Genomic DNA, 19,475 nt, shown 5'->3' with positions numbered 1-19,475 from the left:
AGGCTCCTTTCCCTCCTGCATCTTTTTTCAAAACTAAATGTCCCGTTTTTTTAAACTTTTCTTCATGAGTCAGTTTTTCCAAGACATGTTACCATTTTCCTTTCTTTCTTCTACACTCAGTCTAATTTGTCCACATCTCTCCTAAAGTGAGCCTTCACACCTAGACCCAGTACTAGAGTGGAGGCCCCATCAGTGCTGAGTAGAGCATGACTTTCCCTTGTGTTATATATTCTCTCCTGTAAATATACCCCAGAATGTTATTAGGATTTTTTCCACAACTGCATCACATTGATGACTAGTATTCAATTTGTTATTCACTACAACCTCCAGATCATTTCCAGTAGCACTACCACCTAAGCCAGTTATTCCCCTCCCCATCATGTAGCTGAGCATTTGATTTTTCCTTACTAACTGAATGTGCTACAAAAATCTTTGCTGAAAGGAGCTGATTGCAGGGCTTGCCAGCAGGCACAAGTGCGGGAGGAGCAGGAATTGATCCATGGGGCAGACAGTGGGTGTGAGCACCCACCATTTTTTCCCCTGGGTGCTCTAGCACCATCCAAGGAGTTGGTACCTATGGTACAACCAACAGATCTATTTTGGTCAAAAAATAACTGTTACCATTAAACAGTTCTCATCAAGGACAGTATGCTAAAATAAATCTTGAGAATGAAAGTGCTACTAGCAAAGTTCCAGAAATACAAGACTAAAACCTGCTACCAATACAGACAGCATTAACAGAGATAGTAGTAATATCATTTATACACATAAAAAACAGCACAACAACTTAGAGTACAGTGGGTGGTCTTGGAAATGAATGGCAAAGAAAAGGAACATGAGAATTGGGTTAAGTACAGAGACTGGCTAATACTAAAACCGAACTAGGATCTTGACAATGGCACAGCAACCCAATACTGAAAATAACACGACTGCCCACTTAGAATAACCATTGAGAACTTGTGGGCCTAGCTAATTCTGCCAACAGATGTGTAACTAACCTTGACAGTTAAAGTTGGATATTGAAATACAGTGACTCATTTGAAAATATTTCTTGCTGTATCTAGGGAACAAAAAAAGCAAGTTATATTTAGAAAGTTCAGTCCAATTCAGATAATAGCCAGATTTTACAAGTCAGCTTGGGAAATACAGTCTTATTGAAATGGATTTTGCACCTGCAGTGGGCATAGCCAAGGGAAGGGTGCATGCATATCCCCTAGCTGGGGGACAGAGATAGACACACAGACAAGCGCTCTTAAATATAAAGTAGATAACTGTCCCAGTCCCCATCTCTGGCCCCTTGCTGCTCCTCTGTGGTTATTATATAGAATAACTGTCCCTGCTAGCAGAACCCTGACTTTCCATTTTATGAGAAACTATTGCATTCCAAGCACATCCAAACCTTCATCTTGCTGTAAGTTATGATAAGAGGAAGCTGCATACAAATTTGGTGGTCCTAGCTCTTACCATTTATGAGGAGTCATAGAACAGAATCCTAGGGCTGGAAGAGAGCTCAGGAGGTCATCGAGTCCAGCCCCCTGCCTGAAGCAGGACCAACCTTAACTAAATCATCCCAGGCAGGGCTTTGTCCAGCTAAGCCCTTGAGCAGGAAGGCTGACTCAGATAGTAGAATGAATTTCAAATATCTGTACCATCAAAAACTACAAATTATATTTTTCTATGTCTCATACAAGTACTGTAGTACAATCTCTATCTTGAAAGTTGAATTCACAAATATAGAATTCTGTAAAAAAAACTGACTTCCTAAGGAAACTACAAAACATCGATAACCTCCCCAATAACACCATCCTTGCCACCATGGATGTAGAAGCTCTATATACCAACATCCCACATGAAGACGGATTACAAGCAATTAGAAACACTATCCCAGAGGACGCTACTGCCAACCTGATAGCAGACCTATGTAACTTTGTTCTCACCCACAATTATTTCCAGTTTGAGAACAACTTATACCTCCAGATCAGCGGCACAGCCATGGGTACACACATGGCCCCACAGTATGCTAACATCTTTATGGCTGACCGATAACAACGTTTCCTCAACTCCCGTCCCCTTTCACCCCTTCTCTACCTACGGTACATCGATGACATCTTTATGATCTGGACGCATGGCCAAGAAACACTGGAGATATTCCACAGAGATTTCAACAACCTACACCCCACCATCAACCTCAGCCTGGACCATTCTACACGAGAGATCCACTTCCTGGACACCAGTACAAATCAACAATGGAAAATTACACACCACTCTCTACAGAAAACCCACCGACTCATACAGTTACCTACATGCTTCCAGCTCCCATCCAGAACACACCACACGATCCATCGTCTATAGCCAAGCCCTTCGATACAACCGCATCTGCTCTAATCCCACTAACAGAGACCAGAAGCTTCAGGATCTCTACCAAGCATTTATAAACCTCAACAACCCACCCGGAGAAATAAAAAAGCAAACTGAAAGAGCCAGACGAATACCTAGAAACCATCTACTTCAAGACAGACCCAAGAAAACCAACAATAGAACACCACTTGTCATCACCTACAACCCCCAACTTAAACCTGTCCAACACATTATCAATAAACTACAGCCTATATTGGAACAGGATACCATACTCCAAGAGGCTCCGGGAGACAGACCCATAGTCTCCTATAGACAACCACCTAACCTCAAGATGATTCTTACCAACAACCACAGGACATACCACACTAATACCAACCCTGGTACCTTCCCTTGCAACAAACCCCGTTGCCAGCTTTGTCCACATATTCATTCTGTTGATACCATTATTGGACCTAACCAAGTGAGCTATAAGATCAAGAACACATATTCCTACGCATCCAGAAATATAATCTATGCTATCATGTGCCGAAAGTGTCCGTCTGCTATGTACATTGGACAAACATCTCAGACACTTCGCCAAAGGATCAATGCCCACAAAACAGATATCAGATAAGATCACAAAGAAAAAACAGTTTCTTGCCATTTTAACCAGAAAGGACACTCTCTCAATGACTTAACCACCTGCATTCTGCTACAAAGACCTTTTACATCTGAACTTGAAAGGGAATCCTCTGAACTGTCATTCATGTTAAAATTCGACACTCGCCAAAAAGGAATGAACAAACACTCAAGCTATCTTACCCATTACCAAGATAGCTTCCCCAATTACCACCTAATACCATTAACTCACAAACCATCCCACTCTCCCCACCTCTAATATCAATTCACAGACACTTACCTTCCTTCCTCCCCCCCCCCCCCCGCATCCCCCTCCTGTTCTGAAATGTGATTTGTCCTTTTCATATGTGTTCATTTTTTTTTAATTGTATCCTTTGGTATATATGGTTGTGACTATTTTCTTCCACTATTTGATCTGAGGAAGTGGGTCTGGCCCACGAAAGCTCATCATCTAATAAACCATCTTGTTAGTCTTTAAAGTGCTACATTGTCCTGCATTTTGTAAAAAAAACTGCATTCAAAAATAAAGACAAACAATGTAAAACTTGAGTTTTTAGGTACACTCAATCCTATTTTTTGTTCAGCCACTCACTCAGACAAACAAGTTTGGTTACAATTTGTAGGAGATAATGCTGCCTGCTTCCTGTTTACAATATCACCTGACAGCTAGAACAGGCATTCACATGGCAATGTTGTAGCTGGAACTGCAAGATATTTATGTGCCACAGGCACTACATATTCATGTCCCTTCATGCTTTAAATACCATTCTAGAGGACACGTGTCTATGCTGACAATGAGTTCTCCTGATAATCCAATGCAGTATGACTGATGCATTTTCATTCTCATTACCTGATTTTCTTTTTTGGTGGTTCAGTTTCTAGAGTTTCTGCATCAGAGTGTTGCTCTTTTAAGACGCCTAAAGGCATGCCCTACATCTCATCCCTGTTAGATTTTGGATGGAACTTCAGATTAAGCGCTGAAGCTATTTTAGAAATCTCACACTGGTACCTTCATTGTCTTTTGACTAATCTGCTGTGAAAGCCTTCTTAAACAAATATATGTGTTGGGCCATCATCCAAGACTGCTAGAACATGAAATAAACGGCAGACTCTGGATAAAACAGAGCAGGAGACATAGTTTTCTTACAAAGAATTCAGTCTAAAATGTAATACTTTTTAAAAAAAAAAGCAGAATAGAAGCATATCCTCTGGAATGGTGGCCAAAGCACAATGAGAGTTTAGCGTATCTGGTAGTAAATATCTTGCAACACTGGCTACAAATGTGTCATGGTCTCACTTTCTCGTCACACTGTAAATAAGAAGCAGGCATCAGTATCTCCTGTCAATGTAAACAAATTTGTTTGTCTTCGTGATTAGCAGAACAAGAAGTAGGACTGTGTAGACTTGTAAGCTCTAAAGTTTTACATTGTTTGTATTTGAGTGCAGTTATACAACAACAAAAATCTACATTTGTATGTTACATGGAAAGACTGAACTTTATTTCTATGAGATGAACTGAAAATACTATTTTATATTTTTACAGTGCACGTATTTTAATAAAAATATAAAATAAGCTCTGTACACTTTGTATTGTATGTAACCGAAATCAATATTAAAATGTAAAACAAAATCCAAAAAACCCAAATTTCAGTTGATATTTTATTGTTTAACAAATGTGATTAATCACAATTCTTGGATTAACTGATTTAATCACATGAATTACTGTGAACTCAATCACCACCACTGGAAATCTTGCATCGCTTACTCTTGCAAGGTTTCATAAAATCTCCCGTTGGAGTAGAGGAAAAACATTTAGACACGTGCTATAATAATTTACATTTGAGAAAGGTGATGTCATTGATGGACAATATCAGAGGGGTAGCCGTGTTAGTCTGAATCTGCAAAAGCGACGAGGAGTCCTGTGGCACCTTATAGACTAACTGAAAGCATAAGCTTTCGTGGGCAAAGACCCACTTCGTCAGATGCATGTAGTGGAAATTTCCAGAAGCAGGAATAAATATGCAGGCCAGGATCAGGCTGGAGATAACGAGGTGGATCCAATCAAGGAGGATGAGGCCCACTTCTAGCAGCTGATCTGGAGGTGTGAATTCCAAGAGAGCAGAAGCTGCTTTTGTAGTTAGCAAGCCATTCACATTGTAGTTAGCAAGCCATTGATGGACAATGCTTTTGAGTTTAGCCTAGACTGTCTAACACCCGCACTAACAGGGATCTGTAATAAATATATCTCTATCCATTATTGAAGAGAAACAGAATTAGAAGACCTTCATAGTAGGTTAAAACTGGTAATTGCCCATAAAGGGATTATAGTGGACCTATACATTAACATACCTGAGAAAGCAGTAGTAATTCTCACTTTGGAATCTCTTAAGACTTAAATCTTCATTTTCATTAGAAATAAGAGAAACTATGCTACTTTAGGGTATGTCTAGACTACCGCGTTTTGTCGACGGAAGTTTTGTCGACAGATACTGTCGACAAAACTTCCGTCGACAATTTGCGTCCAGACACATGGAGTTCTGTCGACAAAGCAAGCCGCTTTGTCGACAGAACTCCGTAGTCTGGACGCAACGTTACAGGCAATAACACCTTCTGTCGACAGAAGGTGTTTTGCCTCGTAAAATGAGGTATACCAGCGTCGACAAAACCGCGGAGTTCTGTCGACGTTATGTCGACAGAACTCCGCGGTAATGTAGACGCTGGTATTGTTTTGTCGACAAAAGTCCACTTTTGTCGACAAAACTAGGTAGTCGACACACACCTTTAGATTACAAACAATACTAAGGACCTTCAAGATGTATGCCGCACAAGCAAACCTAAATAAATTAGATCTGTAAGCAATCTCTTCTTTCCATTTTTTATGTCCATTGTTTGCACTATTGCTCATTGATCCACATAGGCCGATGTTTCTCAAAGTGGTCCACAAAACAACGTTGAAAAACCTGCTAATTGGCTGCTCAGGTGAATTTACTTACCAGCTCTGTGGCCACAGAGCCTTGTGGCTCCCATTGGCAAAGTTTGCCATTTAGGGTAGCCACGGGAAGCCGCAGCCTTCCCCACGTCACAACTGAAAGAATGTTAGTCAGTGATGTGCCACAGCTAAATATATGTTGACCAAAAATGGCTCTATGAAAATAGTCTCCTCTTGAAAGAAAATTCCAGGCATCAGTCTACAGTTAAGTAGCAGGGGGAAAAACTGCAGTAGAAAGGGATCAATGTTTACTTTTTCCAATCCTTTTATTTTAAAAAGATAGATGAATAACAAAAATGTAAATATAAAAAGTATAGGAACTGACTCCTTTTCCAAGGGGTGAGTCACCCGCATTCCACAACAAGGTCCCACACCCCCACTCCAGCCTTTCCCCTGACAGCCTGCTCTCACTCTTCCTCTGTACCAGCCTCTGATTCTCACCCCTTCCCCCCCCCTTTTCCACACACCTGCTGCTCTCCACCTTCTTCCAAGTGACTCCCCAAAAGCTGACAAATAGCTGCCTGGTGGCCAGCCCCAGAGCCTGCCAAAGCTGTGGCTTGTGGGTGCTGAATACCATCTACTTTTTTCCCCATGGGTGCTTGAGCCATGGAACACCCATTAGGTCAGTGCCTATGACAGAAACTTGAGAGATCATTTAGAAAAACTAGAGCAGGGAGTCTCAACCTTCATTGTACCATGACTCCTTTCTGAGAACAAAAATTTCTTCTGGCCCCAATAGTGGGGGACTGAAGCCCAAGCCCCACTGTCCCATGTGTTGGGGCCACGCCCAAGCCTCACTGCTTTGGGCAGGGGGACCAAAGCTGAAGTTCAGCTCCAAGCAGGGTCCTGCAATCTGAGTCCCATTGCCCAGAGCTGAAGCCCGCAAAAGCTTTGGCCTTGGCCCTCGCCCTGTGAAATGGGGCTCCAGCTTTAGCTCTAGTGATCCCATTCAGAGAGCATTATGACCCACTTGGGGTCCCAACCCACAATTTGAGAATCGCTGAACTGAGGGACTGGAGTGTTAGATTCCCCTATCCTGGGTAGAAGTCTCCAACACCAACAAATGAAGCCATAAACTTGGCTTAAAGACAAAAAGTACATACATGAAAGTGTAATGGAACTCACTGCTGCTCTACAAGTCTCCTGAACAGAAGCAGACCAGAAACTGGCTGCAGAAGCAGACATTCCATCTGATTAGATAAGCAGTGAAGTTTGAACTCCATTTTCTAGGATACAAAGCCAGCACATTGGGCATTGATTTCAGAAGAAAAATTCCAAGTGGATCTTACAGAGATAGGCATATGAAGCAAGTAAAATAAGGAGAGAGAGAGTTCTGTAAACCTTGAAAAATTAAAAAAACCTCCATATCCCCAGGGACGTTCATTATAGTGATAATTTAAAGAAACCGCTACAGTCACCACAGGAAAGTATCCATGTGAAAGCTTTGAGTTCACAAAAAGAGGTGGAACCTCCGATCAGTCTGTCTAGACTACAATACTCATAAGATTAAGCATATTGCTTCAAATCTTGGGGGAAGGGGGGGGAGGAGAGGGGAAATCTAGGCATTGATAAGAATCTGGTCTATCTTACATATGTCAAAACCCCAAACAACCACCAACTATACTTTTAGGGAGGGTCTTATGTATTCAATTGTAAAAGAAAGACAAGCAGTTTGTTTGTAAACTGATGGAGACTATTCTTACAGAACACATACTGCTGTACAGTTCTGAGAAACTCAAAGTCACTTAATAGAAGTTCACACCTCTTTACAAGCAAGCTTTACAAACTTTATTCTGTACCGACATTAGCAGGAAATGGATAGGTTTGTTGAAGCGACATGACTCTGAAGTGATATGGGCAAAACTCAGTTCACTAACACAACATCCCACAGAGCCATAAGATTCTAATGCACCTCAGGCAAGGGCTCACAGACAAACATGTCTGGTTGTAGCTTCTCTCACTGTACATTAATAAAGGCAGTACTATCTTGATGACAGGCTGTCTCTATATAGAAAACATCCCTAAAAGTAACCAAATCTCTTCAAGGATAGAAGAGGTATATACAGGTCTTCTTCTACAACTTGAAATTATGATTTCACAAAAACAAAAGCTCTCTGTATAGTACTGCAGGTGGATTTCCCTCTAAGAAAATCTAGATCTATACAATTAAGTGATGTTGAACCATGTCCACAGAAGTCCTGCCCTACTATAGAAGCTCCACTACCAAATGTCACAAAAATCCTCCAAAAAGTCAGTATTAAGAGCTTGGGCTCTGGAATTGATCAGTCTTGTACACAATTACTGTATGTTCTTTGCTGATTGGAAGATGATTGGTACTTGCATCTGTACCACAAATGAAATAATTTCTGGGGACGTTAGCGAGTAGTCTACTATGTATAAGCTTGTCAGGTAGTCGAGTGGAGTACTTGATTACTTACTTCCCCCACCACCATTCTGCCTCTCTAAGAGGCAGTAAGAGGTGGGGGGAAAGGAGCCAGTGCTGGGGGGAGCCTGCTTAAAAGCTGGTTCCCCCTAGCACCATCTCTGCAGTGTCGCCTGCCTCCAGCAGTTCTTACTACATTTAAAATTCAGAGCTGCAACACGGGTGGCTCCCAGAGCCAGGGCTGCTCAGTCCCAGCTCCAGCCCGCTCTGGGAGCTACCCCGGCTGCCACTCTGCAGAGCGGCTCCTTACCGACTGTGTAGTTGATACAATTTGTATTGACTACACAATTAGCGAGAACTTCAATTTAACATCTTAGTCATGTCTAGGTTCTTCAGAAATACCCCACTATACTATTGGATGGTTTCTCAACTATAGTGGCCACAACATTCTCTAGGGAGGATGTGAAAAACTCATTCCTCCTCTGTTGTAGAACAAATTCATTTGGCATCCAGGGAGTTTTCCCAACGCGTGCTCTCAAGGCGGCATGCCCTGATGTCCCAATCACCATTCACTTCTTCCCCAACAGGCACAGAATAGGCTGAATTTATGCAGGAATACTGTATATCAGAGGAGAGCAGGTGTTAATTCATGTATTTAATGCAAATAGAATGCATACTTGCTCTACACTGCAATTAAATAGCATATTAAGGCTCTTAAGGCTATCAGAGCGAAGTATTAAGTTATTATTATTTAAAGATTTTGGATACCTTAACAAAGATGATCTATCCTTATTTGTGCAAGATTTTCTACTTGAATGCCATTCATCAGTTTGAGGTGGCTTTTGGACAAAGTATCTGAGAATACCAAGACAAAGTTTGGTTTCTTAAGCCTTGGACTTAAACGGCTATTGATATGTGCATGCAGATGCAACAGCCATAACAGTCATGGACTTTCCACACAAACATGACCAGTTTGTTGTTTGTAAAATGTTCCTTGCCAAAAAAATGGAAAGAGAAATAACAGTATGAGTAAATAATGACTACAGAAAATATTTGAGATTTTGGGAGCTGATTAATCCCCAAACCACAGCAGTTCATTACATCAAACACTGACTTTTATAAAATGCTGCCAACAGCAAGTAGAGATCAGGTAAAGTATGCCACACCAAACTGAAGATATATTCTGTAGCTATTAAGAAGGAAAGTTAAAGTAATATAGCTAAGAAGCCAGGCACAGTAAAATTTTGACAAGGTTAAGATCTCATCCACTGTTAAGAGGCAACAAAGAAAGTCACAGCTGCAAGCACCATGGAGCACTGTAGTTATTCTGCCATAACAAGATGATAATCCAACTACAGCAGTAATGTTATAACTTCATCACATACCTCTACAAAAAGGTTTTTAAAAGGTTAAACTTTGCTCAATCAACACTGATAGGAGACTACCTGCAATTTACACCAGGGAATGAAAGGCAGTCTTGCAAGTATACACTTACTGATTTTTCAAGTACAATAGGATGATCAGGAAGAAATTCTGGCTTCTTTTGAGAGAGTGAAACACGTGAAAGCTTTAAGAGGAAATCTCTGCTGTATTTAATTCTTTCTGCAAATATAGGATTATGCACAATTACTATAAAGTTATTTGTTAAACAGTAATGTTTGCAAAGCAGCTTAAATTCTGGCATTTCCCAATTTTTCAGTGCTTGACTTTTCTAAGAGTTTTTATATGAAAATGATGCACTTTTTGTGCATGTGCAATATAATCCTATTGTTAAAAAGCAGTTTGGTAAGGACTAGCTGTTTTCAGGTCATTGCTAATGAACTATAAAATATTTCATGCAGAGATCACCAGTTCAAATCCAACATAGCTCAGGAGAGATTGTAATTACTGCTAAAAATGGACGTTTCTGAGTTTCTATAAAAAATGAATGTGGTGGGTCTCTGGAACTGAGTTTACATTACAAACTTCCCTCTTATAATTTGTACTAGCAAACATACTGTATAGAGAAGCCATGGAGACTAATTTCCCTACTAAGGAAAGATAAGATTTCAGGGCAGTATTTGTAGTAAGCTTGCAGATAAACGGAGGATACATTCACCAGGGCAATCAAGCAGATGCCTTAAACAGGCATGAATTTAAGAGATTAATTTATACACAACCTTGCAAACAGGTAAGTGTAATGATTTATCTTACATGGGTATAATACATGCAGATGTAAACACTTGATAGTTATGGTTAAAGCTTGTCTACACTGAGATTTTGTTTTATACTGTTATGGCTACATTTATGTAGCTTCATTGGTACAAACCTTCCACTTATTGGCTAGTCAGCTATTGTACCAATGCAGCTATAGCAATATAGCCATATCGTACAAGCCCTTAAACCCAAAATATGCCTCCCAATGAGAATTTTCCTGCAGTTATGGAAATGTCTACTGACCTTGCCAGTTTTAAGCTTTCCGTACTACTTCTACATCAAAATAGCAAAGTTCCAAAGCCCTGGCTCCTTCAGCTAGCCCAATCCACATACGAGAGGAAAGCATCAGCTTTAAGCAATTACTGATATCTGGAACAAGTATATTTCCATTCTTACCTTGGAAGCAGGTAATTCAAACGATCTATATACATCATTCTGTACCAAAATGTTAAAAATAGTGTACACAGTATTTTAGAAGTCTGCAAAATTTAATTTGTCAAATGTACGTGGAGGCTCCAGCATGACACTGGGGAGCACAGGACACTGGCTGTATGGAGCTGGGAGATCACTGTGCAACTCTCCCCCGGACATGGACTCAAGGGTGAGGCTGAACCTAACCCTGACAAAGCACAAAGCACAGGCCTGCCCAGTAATATCACAGGGCCCTGTGTCTCAGTGCCAAGTGAAGTAGGTGTGGGCAAGTGAGCTAAGCAAGGCTGGATCCAAGTGTGGAGAGATGTGTGTGTGGGTTGAGTGTGTTCTCTTTGGGCTAATCTGGACATGGGCAGCTCACAGGGGAATCCAGGAATGGGGGGGGGGGAGAATTGGAGGGAATCTGGATGTACTGAGGCTTTTGGGGGGGGTTCCAGGGTGCAACAGTAACTGGACTTTGTGGGGAGCAGGGGTCCAGGTGATGGGGGTTGAAGCTCAGCAGGTGGGTCTAGGTGTGTGGGGTCCAGATGCTAAGGAAGTAGGACTCAGTGGAGATGAACATCCAGTTGCAGCTGGTTGGGGCTCGGTGGAGTGGGGAGCTAGGTGTGGGTGGCTCACTGGGAGTAAGACTTAATGGGTGACTCTGCTACAAGGGTGGTCTGCAGGGGAGAAGCTCAGTACAGGGATCCATATCCCTGAAGCTGAAGAGCAACTGGTGCAGAAAGGAGGGAAGAAGGAGTTTGCAGAGTTTCCTGAAGGAGGGTAAGAAATCTGGAGGTGATGCCATCCATAAGAAGAGGAAGTCCCATCGTTCCCATCCCAGTCAGGAGTAACAGCTGACCATGACACAGCATAGGAGCCACCAGCTAGGTTGTCTCAAGCCCCACTTGCAGCCCACAATGATTTATCTCTTCGCCGGCTGCCATGGGCACCCAAAACACACTGATGGAGAGGGTCACATGATTGCTCTTGAGGGTGGGGTTCCCTTTGCTTTCACAGCAAGATATTATTTTTCTGCAGGAAAGCAAGGAAATCTGAGACACACACTTTGTATATTCACAGTACTGCAAAATTCCCCCAAGAGTAAAACAAAGTTTACCTTTCTTGGTTTCAGACTCCTGCCACTCTGGTTGACTAGGGAGCACCGTTTGATTTAAGACCTGCATTCCAGTAGCCTTATACCACTAAAACAAGAAGAGGAAAATATGCAATTTTTTCTGACGTTTCATAAGCATTCCTAAAAATGTATCAAATCCTGGCATTTCCTTCTGACAAACTGAAACGATCAGCTAGAACAGCAAAGTTACACTGGGTAAAAACTGCAGTGATCATCTTCAATAGAGTCAAGTTTGCTTTCATTGTTATGAAGGTCATGGTCAATCCACAGCATTGTATAATTCTGGAAAAGAGATGTTAAGAGGCAGGTATTTGAGTACTCGATAGAATTTGTCAACTACTTGATTAGTCAATAGGCAGCCCAGCTTGTGATGGGTCCGGGACCAATCCCTGCTGCGGCTCTACAATTTGAAACACAGTAAGAGCCTGGGGGCAGGCTTCCCCACTCCTGCTGTGTTTTAAATTGCAGAGCCACAGTGAGGTTTGGTCCTACACCAGGCATGATCCGGGACTGAGCCAGGCTGCCTGCCCTGCCACAAATCAGCCCCTGTGAGCAGGGGGTGTCTGTCTCCCCAGCAGCCAATTTGTGGACAGGGGCTGCTTCACAGCAGCAGATCCCTACCCCATGCCTCCAGAGGCAGCAGCAAGGAGGGGGGGGGGGTTGGTGCTGGAGCCGGGGAAAGGGGGGCAAGGGAGGGGGGCAGCAGCAAGCAGGGGGCATGCAAGTAATCAATTTGACTACCCAACAAGCATAGGCTTACCACATAGTCAACTGCTCCCTTACTTCCCTATTCAGGAATTTGTTCCCTTGTCAGTAAGGTAGGATTGTTTTTTCTTTTCCTTTTTTTTTTGGGGGGGGGGGGGAGGGAAAGGTTCTTCCCTCTTGAGTATACTCCTGCTAGTTCTTCACAGCAAAACAAAATAATCTTAAAAAAAAAGTGGCTTCTTGTAACCATTGTCCATTTTTTAAACTCAGTCTATCAGTGAAACCTATGTAGACCTCACAAGGATCCAATAAGCACTGTTTGAAGACAGGATTGCACAAGTGAACCTGAGGCAGTGTCAGCTCAGCCAACTTTACCACTATAATTCACAACTCGAACAGCTTCATCATTGCTGCCTAGGGATGTTAAAGACTAGTCGGCTATCCAATAAGCATTTGCTTATCAGATAGTCTTTAGACTAGTCGATTCCCTCCCCCCTTGCTGCCTCTATGAGATAAAGGCAGCAAAGAGGGAGGGGGGGAGAGAAGGGGTACTTAAAAGTAGCAGCACCGCACAGCAAGTATGTGCCACAGAGATCAGTAGAAAGTAGGTATCTCTATATAAATAAGGTCTGCTTGTGAAGCCTTTTCCTACAGTTGATTAACAGATGGCAGTAGATAGGTCATTCAGACCACTGGCTGATAATAGTCAGTCACCCTGACCAGTCATTAACCAGAGTCATGGACTCACCCTACTCTCCATTGTCTCTATGATTCTCTGACGACCAGTGACAAAAAAGGAGAGTGGAAAGGGAAACTGAAGGGAGAGACCTCTCTAAATTCAAAAAAGAGCAGTATTGCCAACCCAAAAAAAATCAAAGTTACGAGAATGGTCTACAAATCCTAAGATATTTTAAAAATAATACATGCTGGATTTTTATTGGCCTTTTTGTTTGAGTATTTAGGGTTCAAGTTTTAAAGCTTTCTGCCTTCACTGTAAGGCCCAGAAGTATAGAGAACTTTTTTAAAATTAAAGCTGAGATTCCTACATAATCAATTGACTCCAGGCCTTTAGAAAAACATCAAATGTTTTGAGACTCATGGTAAAACAATGGAGGAATTCTTGTGAGCCCATGCGTTGCCCACAGTATTTAAAAAAACCACACAACACCACACACCCCCACACACAATATCTTCTCCACTAAACATCCTAATGAGATACTGCAAATGGTAAACTGAATTCAACAGCTCCTGATATGAACAGGTATCAATCTAGTTTTTCATATTTGAGATGAGTTACCAGGAATCATACATGACAATATGAAATCTTTCCACTCTCAAGTCAGCATATTCACAAAGCACCTATAACAGTGGTCCCCAACCTTTATGGGCGCCCGGGGGCGGGGCCACACGCGCCGGGGGTGGGGCCACACTCACGCCGGGCGCCCGGGGGGGGGGCCGCGCGTCCTGGGGCACGCCAGGGCCGGGGCCGCCCGAGCCCCTTGTGCCGTGGGCCCGGGGCTGGCGCCGCCGCCCGAGCTGCGTGCCTGGGGCCGGCACCGGTGCCACGCGCCTGCATGTGCCCCGGGGCTGGGGCCGCCCGAGCGCCGCGCACCAGGCGCCGGTGAGTGTCGCGTGCCTGGGGCCAGCGCCTCCAGTGCGCCGGGGGCGGGGCCAGCCCGGGTTGTCTGCGGGCGCCTACAAATGCCCCGGCGGGCGCCATGGCGCCCATGGGCACCGCGTTGGGGACCATGGACCTATAATTTTCACTATCCAATAAATGCATGGATCAAAGAGAAAGGAGGGAAATTAGTGTAGATAAATGTTCAAATTAAAAAAAATAACCCTGAAGGAATTAGGACTGGGCTCCTACATCTCACATTCTTATAGGACACTTATGACCAGATTTTCAAAGGTGTGTAAAGATCAGATAGATATCTTTGAAGATCTGAGTTGGCAACTGTCTCTTTAAGAGCTTAGATTGCCAGGTCTAATTATGAAACATGACTTTAGTCACTCAAGTGCTTTTGAAAATTTTAACTGGGGGCCTAAAGACACAAAAGGCAGGAGATATGGTATTCCTTTTAAAAATGTATGACATCTATTTTTAATTAAATTTTATATTATTTTTTTCCCCATGGGCAATTGACCCCTCTGGCCACCTCACTACGCCACTGCCCCCCCTCCTGCAGATCTATCATCTTATGCATGTGCAAGATCTGAGAGACCCATCCCATGAATCTGCAGGTTAGCGTCTGTGGCGTCTGCTTCTGGGTGGTGTCTCAATGCTGCTACATTCACCTCCAAAGAGGGGGCTTCCCAAAGCAGGCCCTTGTTGCTGACCCCCAAGGCATCCGCAGGTCCAATCTCCTTTCAATGGGCCTACTTCCCAGGGCTCACTGATCTTGGATCTGGCTTCCATCCCCTCTCCAACCCCCATCAGAACTACTGTGCCCTCCTGGCTTAGGAAAAGAACAAACAGGAGGATTGGAAATTAACCTGTCCAGTCTCACATCCCCTAGGCAAGGAATGAGCCATCTACATTAGGCCCCAGCTGGAGTATCATGTCCAGTTCTGGACGCCACATTTCAAGAAACGTGGAGAAACTGGAGAAAGTCCAGAGAAGATCAACACAAATGATGAAAGGTCTAGAGAACATGAGATATGAGGCAGGGCTGAAGAAATTGGCCTCGTTTACCTTGTAAAAGAGAAGACCGAAAAGGGACATGAGAGCAGCTTTCAAGTATCTAAAAGAGTATCATAAGGAAGAGGAAGAAAAATTGTTCTGCTTGGCCTCTGAGATTAGGATGAGAAGCAATGGGCTTAAATTGCAGATATTTAAGACCAGGTTAGACAGACACCTGTCAGGGATGAGCTAGGGCAACTCAACTTTGGAAGCCACACTGATACTTACAGAACATGCTGAGGGCCTCAACTTAAGTGTGGTTGCATATTCAAGCAAATATATACAAATAGCTTCTCTCACACTGACAGGCATGAATACAAAGATCAAGGCAAGACTACACAACACACAGGCCCCATTTAAGTCAGTTTTGCTGATATTAATAAAATGCAATATTTACCCGATTTCTATCCAGGTGACAGCACTTTTCATGAGCAATGGACAGTCCAAGAATTTAACTACTAAACATATCAACAGAAGATCGTTACTCTGACTACTTTTTTGTTTCGGCTCCAACTCGCCGGACACGTGTTGATTCCCACATAAACCCAAACTGCACTGCGGGGCACAAACAAACTGGCCGTGGGCAGCATACCAAGTTATTAATAAATATTTTATAAACCTTGACTTTTTCTCTCTGCTGCCATGTCTCCTCTCCTTGCTCCATCATCTCCCCTAGTGCCTGCTGCCCCTCAACTCCTCACCCTCCTCTGCTGTCCTGACTCCTGCCCTTCTCACTGCCCTCAGCCCACCTGCGACCTGTCCCCCTCCACCAGCCCTTCTCTCCCCCCTGTGCCCACTCCTCCAGTAGCCCCACTCTGATCATGTGAGCTATCCCTCTTCTAACACCCCCCTCTATACACCTGCCTTGTCTCTCTCCTCTGGTGCTGGTCCCTCCCCTGCAAGTGTCTGCAGTTCTGCTTCGCCCCCAGAATTCCCTGGCACCCGCACCTTCCCTTAGCCCTGCACCCTACTGGTGCCTCCCCCTTCCCTTACTGTTCCGCCCCCTTTTTCCCCTGATGCCCATCCCCTCACCACTCTGCCCCCATTCCCTCACACCCCTGTGCCCTCACACATGCCTTGCTCCATCCCAGCCTTCCTCATGCCCACCCCTTCTTTCAAGCCTTCTCCCAGCACCTCCCCCTCCAGCCCCCAATGCCCTTCCCTTCTCCACTCCCAGCATAACCCTGTCCCCGCTCCCACTGACACCTCCTTTCCTGCCCTTTTCCTCATTGTCAGCATTTGTCTCATCTCCACCCTGTCTCTTAGTACCTTCCCCTTTCTTTCCCCCCAATCCGCACAAGCCTCTTCCTCTCCCCCCCCCCCCATTTCCCCGCCGTACAAGCCCCTTTCTCTCTCAGGCCTTCCCCCTAGTTTCCCCCTCCCCTACCTTCTGCTGGGCCAGACTCAGAACCGCGTGCGCCGCTGCCTTTTCAGTTTTAAAATCCTGGGCATCACGTGACATCACGCCCAGGCGTCTCCCAGCTCACCTGCAAACGGCGTGCACAGCATGCGGAGGTAAAGGGGGAGCTGAGCCAAGCCAAGGGAGCCAACTACCGAGTGCAAGGGCACGGGCCCCCTTAGGCGCGGGGCCCGATTTGGCTTAAGGCCGGCCTTGCCTAAGAGGATGAGGAGAGAAGGAAAGTGGGGGGTTTTTTCCCCCCTAAAGGGGAGCATAGGAAGTCTTATGTTTAGATCTGAAACCACGATACATGGATTTAAGTTTCTCCTCCTAGCAAGGATCTCTGTAACCAGAATACCAACCACAGAACTTAACCTAAATCTGGGCAACTCCAGCAGCAACATCCTTGGAAGGTATGTGGGATGGATTGCGTCACAGATCTCCCTGAAATGTCACTTGATGGCCTGACTATGCCACTGAGCCTACTTGCCCTCTGGGGCACCCCGCCATCTTGCACAGTATGTCGGAGAAGAAGGAACCTGTGGGATCCCAGAAAGCTCCCCTATATCCCTTACCAGTCATGTAGGAGGCCTTTCTGAGCGTGGCAATGAACAATGTAGGTCCAATGCTGCACCCCCACTTGGACAAATATATCTTAGGGTGCCTGCGGAATGGGAGGCTTGGGGCTGGCCCAATCCTGGATGGAGGGGTGCCCCCAGACAGCTCCTTTCACTTGCCTGGTGATGGTTTCTTTTCTGTACAGTTTTAGGAGATGCAATCCCCACTCCAGGAACATCCCATTTTCCTGGAACAGCCAAACTCTTACCTTGCTTTGAGTTATAAGACGAAACTGCATACCAAATTTGGTGTTCTGGCTCTTACTGTTTCGGACAGGCCTAGGCAAAATATAGCCCATGGGCTGGATGCATCCTGCCCAGCCACTGGGTCTGGCTTGTGGATACTGCAGTGAGCCCTAGGCAGGCTCCCCCACTTGCCTCGCCTCACCCAAACACCGCTCAGAAATGCAGCTGTGGGGTGGGGTTTTGTTTTGTTTTTTAAATTAAAAGTCCAGAGAGGAGGGGAAAAATCTTTAGGAGCTGCTCCCACTCCCAGCACAATCCCATTGGCTGGTTTCTGGCCAGAAACCAGCCAATGGGAGCTGTCTGTTTCAATAACCGGCACAAAGCACAAGGGGTTTGCTGCCTGTGCAAGAGCAAAGCTTGACGCAATCTGAGATCCAGTGGGAGAGTGTCTGATGATCATCTCCATCGTATATGATCTTCACTAAGAACTCAGCGTTGAAGACTGCCGTGGTGGAGGAGAGAAAGATGGTTCCAGGGAGAAAGTTGGGGAAGGAGACTGAAGGCTGGGACATGAGTGTATCTTTCGGCAGCCTCTCTTGGTGCTGCAGCGGTGTTGTCTCCCATCGGTGCTGGGGAGTGCGGTGCTGATTCCAATTCTACCGGTGCCGGAAAACGCGTGGTTGCTAGTTTCATGGATGGTGCCAGTGTCAGCACCGCTATTGGTGCCAGTAGTGTCAGCGCCAGCAGGGATGTTGTTGAGGACGGTGCCAAGAGTGTCAGTGCCACTGGCACAGTTGTTTTTGTTGGCGGCTTTCCCAGTGCCAATGGCGCCGGCACTGATCACGCCTTCGGTGCTCAGAGAGATGATTTCCTGGGCTTTACGCCCGGAGGACCCAGAGGTGGCTGTCCCAGACATGCCAGGTGTATCCCACAAGCTCACTCTGCTGATTGGAGCAGCTGGTAGGGACTGAGTTGGGGATGCCCTTATCTTCTTTGAAATGGCAGTCCTGGGAGAAGATGCCCTGAGTTTTTGGATAGAATGTTATGCAGTAGCAGAAGCAGGGACGTCAGAAGGTTGAAGTGCCTTGTCAAACAATCATTTTAAGGCACATTTCTCAATCTCTTTGAGCTCTGGAAGTCAGTTTACAACAGTGGGTGCATTTTTTGTGGCACACGTGCCTCACCCAAGCACCTGATACATGCCGCATGTCCATCTGAAGTCAGCATGGCTTTGCGGCAGATGCTACAAAACCTGACATTCTAGCATAGGTGATTAAATCCTTTGCTCGTCTTCTTATTTATATATATTATATTATCTACATATTTTTTGAGGCAGCTAGGCCACAACAACTAGTTTAAAAAAAAAAACAAGCTTAGAACACGAACCATAACAAGAATAGACTAAAAATCATAATTATTTACAGATACTTTTGAGGAACGCTGTTGAAGAGAAGAGGGAGCTCCCTCCATGACCGAGAGCGGTTGAGAGGAACTGGGCGGGGGCCGGACCTTGCACTGACGAAAGGCACGAGATACTGACTGTGCATGCATGGCCCGGCTGAGCACGGGTATGGCAAGTCTCCGATCTGCGGTGCCAGGACGAGTCCGACACCAGCAGTGGAGCACCCACAGGGAGCACATGAAGAAGAACACATGATGTTGCAAATCTTTTCCATTTCTGAAGGTAAGTTTTGCAGGTGCTCTGCGCCCTACTGTGTAAAGGGACAGTTTGTACTTCCTGTGAGCAGGTCAACTCTAGGTCAAGGACCATCCAGGAGCCACACCTCCAGGT

General features: G+C 44.7%; 1 protein-coding gene across 9 annotated transcripts in view; it reads right to left on the bottom strand.

The window, feature by feature from the left end:
- The window catches only part of C2H8orf88 (chromosome 2 C8orf88 homolog), a 127,316-nt gene that overhangs the window by 91,597 nt on the left and 16,244 nt on the right, over positions 1 to 19,475 (bottom strand). For 3 of the 9 annotated variants that reach the window (XM_075920409.2, XM_075920408.2, XM_075920410.2), the window contains exons 4-6: positions 12,076 to 12,160; positions 9,844 to 9,950; positions 7,740 to 8,966 (exon numbers count right to left, since the gene is read on the bottom strand). In XM_075920409.2, coding sequence (XP_075776524.1) covers positions 8,847 to 8,966; positions 9,844 to 9,950; positions 12,076 to 12,160 — 312 coding nt within the window. In that variant the 3' untranslated portion in view covers positions 7,740 to 8,846. Of the gene's footprint in view, positions 1 to 998; positions 1,061 to 7,739; positions 8,967 to 9,839; positions 9,951 to 12,075; positions 12,161 to 19,475 lie in introns of those variants that run through there. The other 6 variants (XM_075920412.2, XM_075920411.2, XM_075920415.2 and 3 more) reach the window with 3 other exon arrangements.

The sequence above is a fragment of the Pelodiscus sinensis genome, chromosome 2 (assembly GCF_052426305.1).
Source record: "Pelodiscus sinensis isolate ZL-2025 chromosome 2, ASM5242630v1, whole genome shotgun sequence".
Classification (NCBI taxonomy): Eukaryota; Metazoa; Chordata; order Testudines; family Trionychidae; genus Pelodiscus; species Pelodiscus sinensis.
Note: the sequence above shows the minus strand (reverse complement) of the source record. Positions and strands in the feature narration are given on the sequence as shown.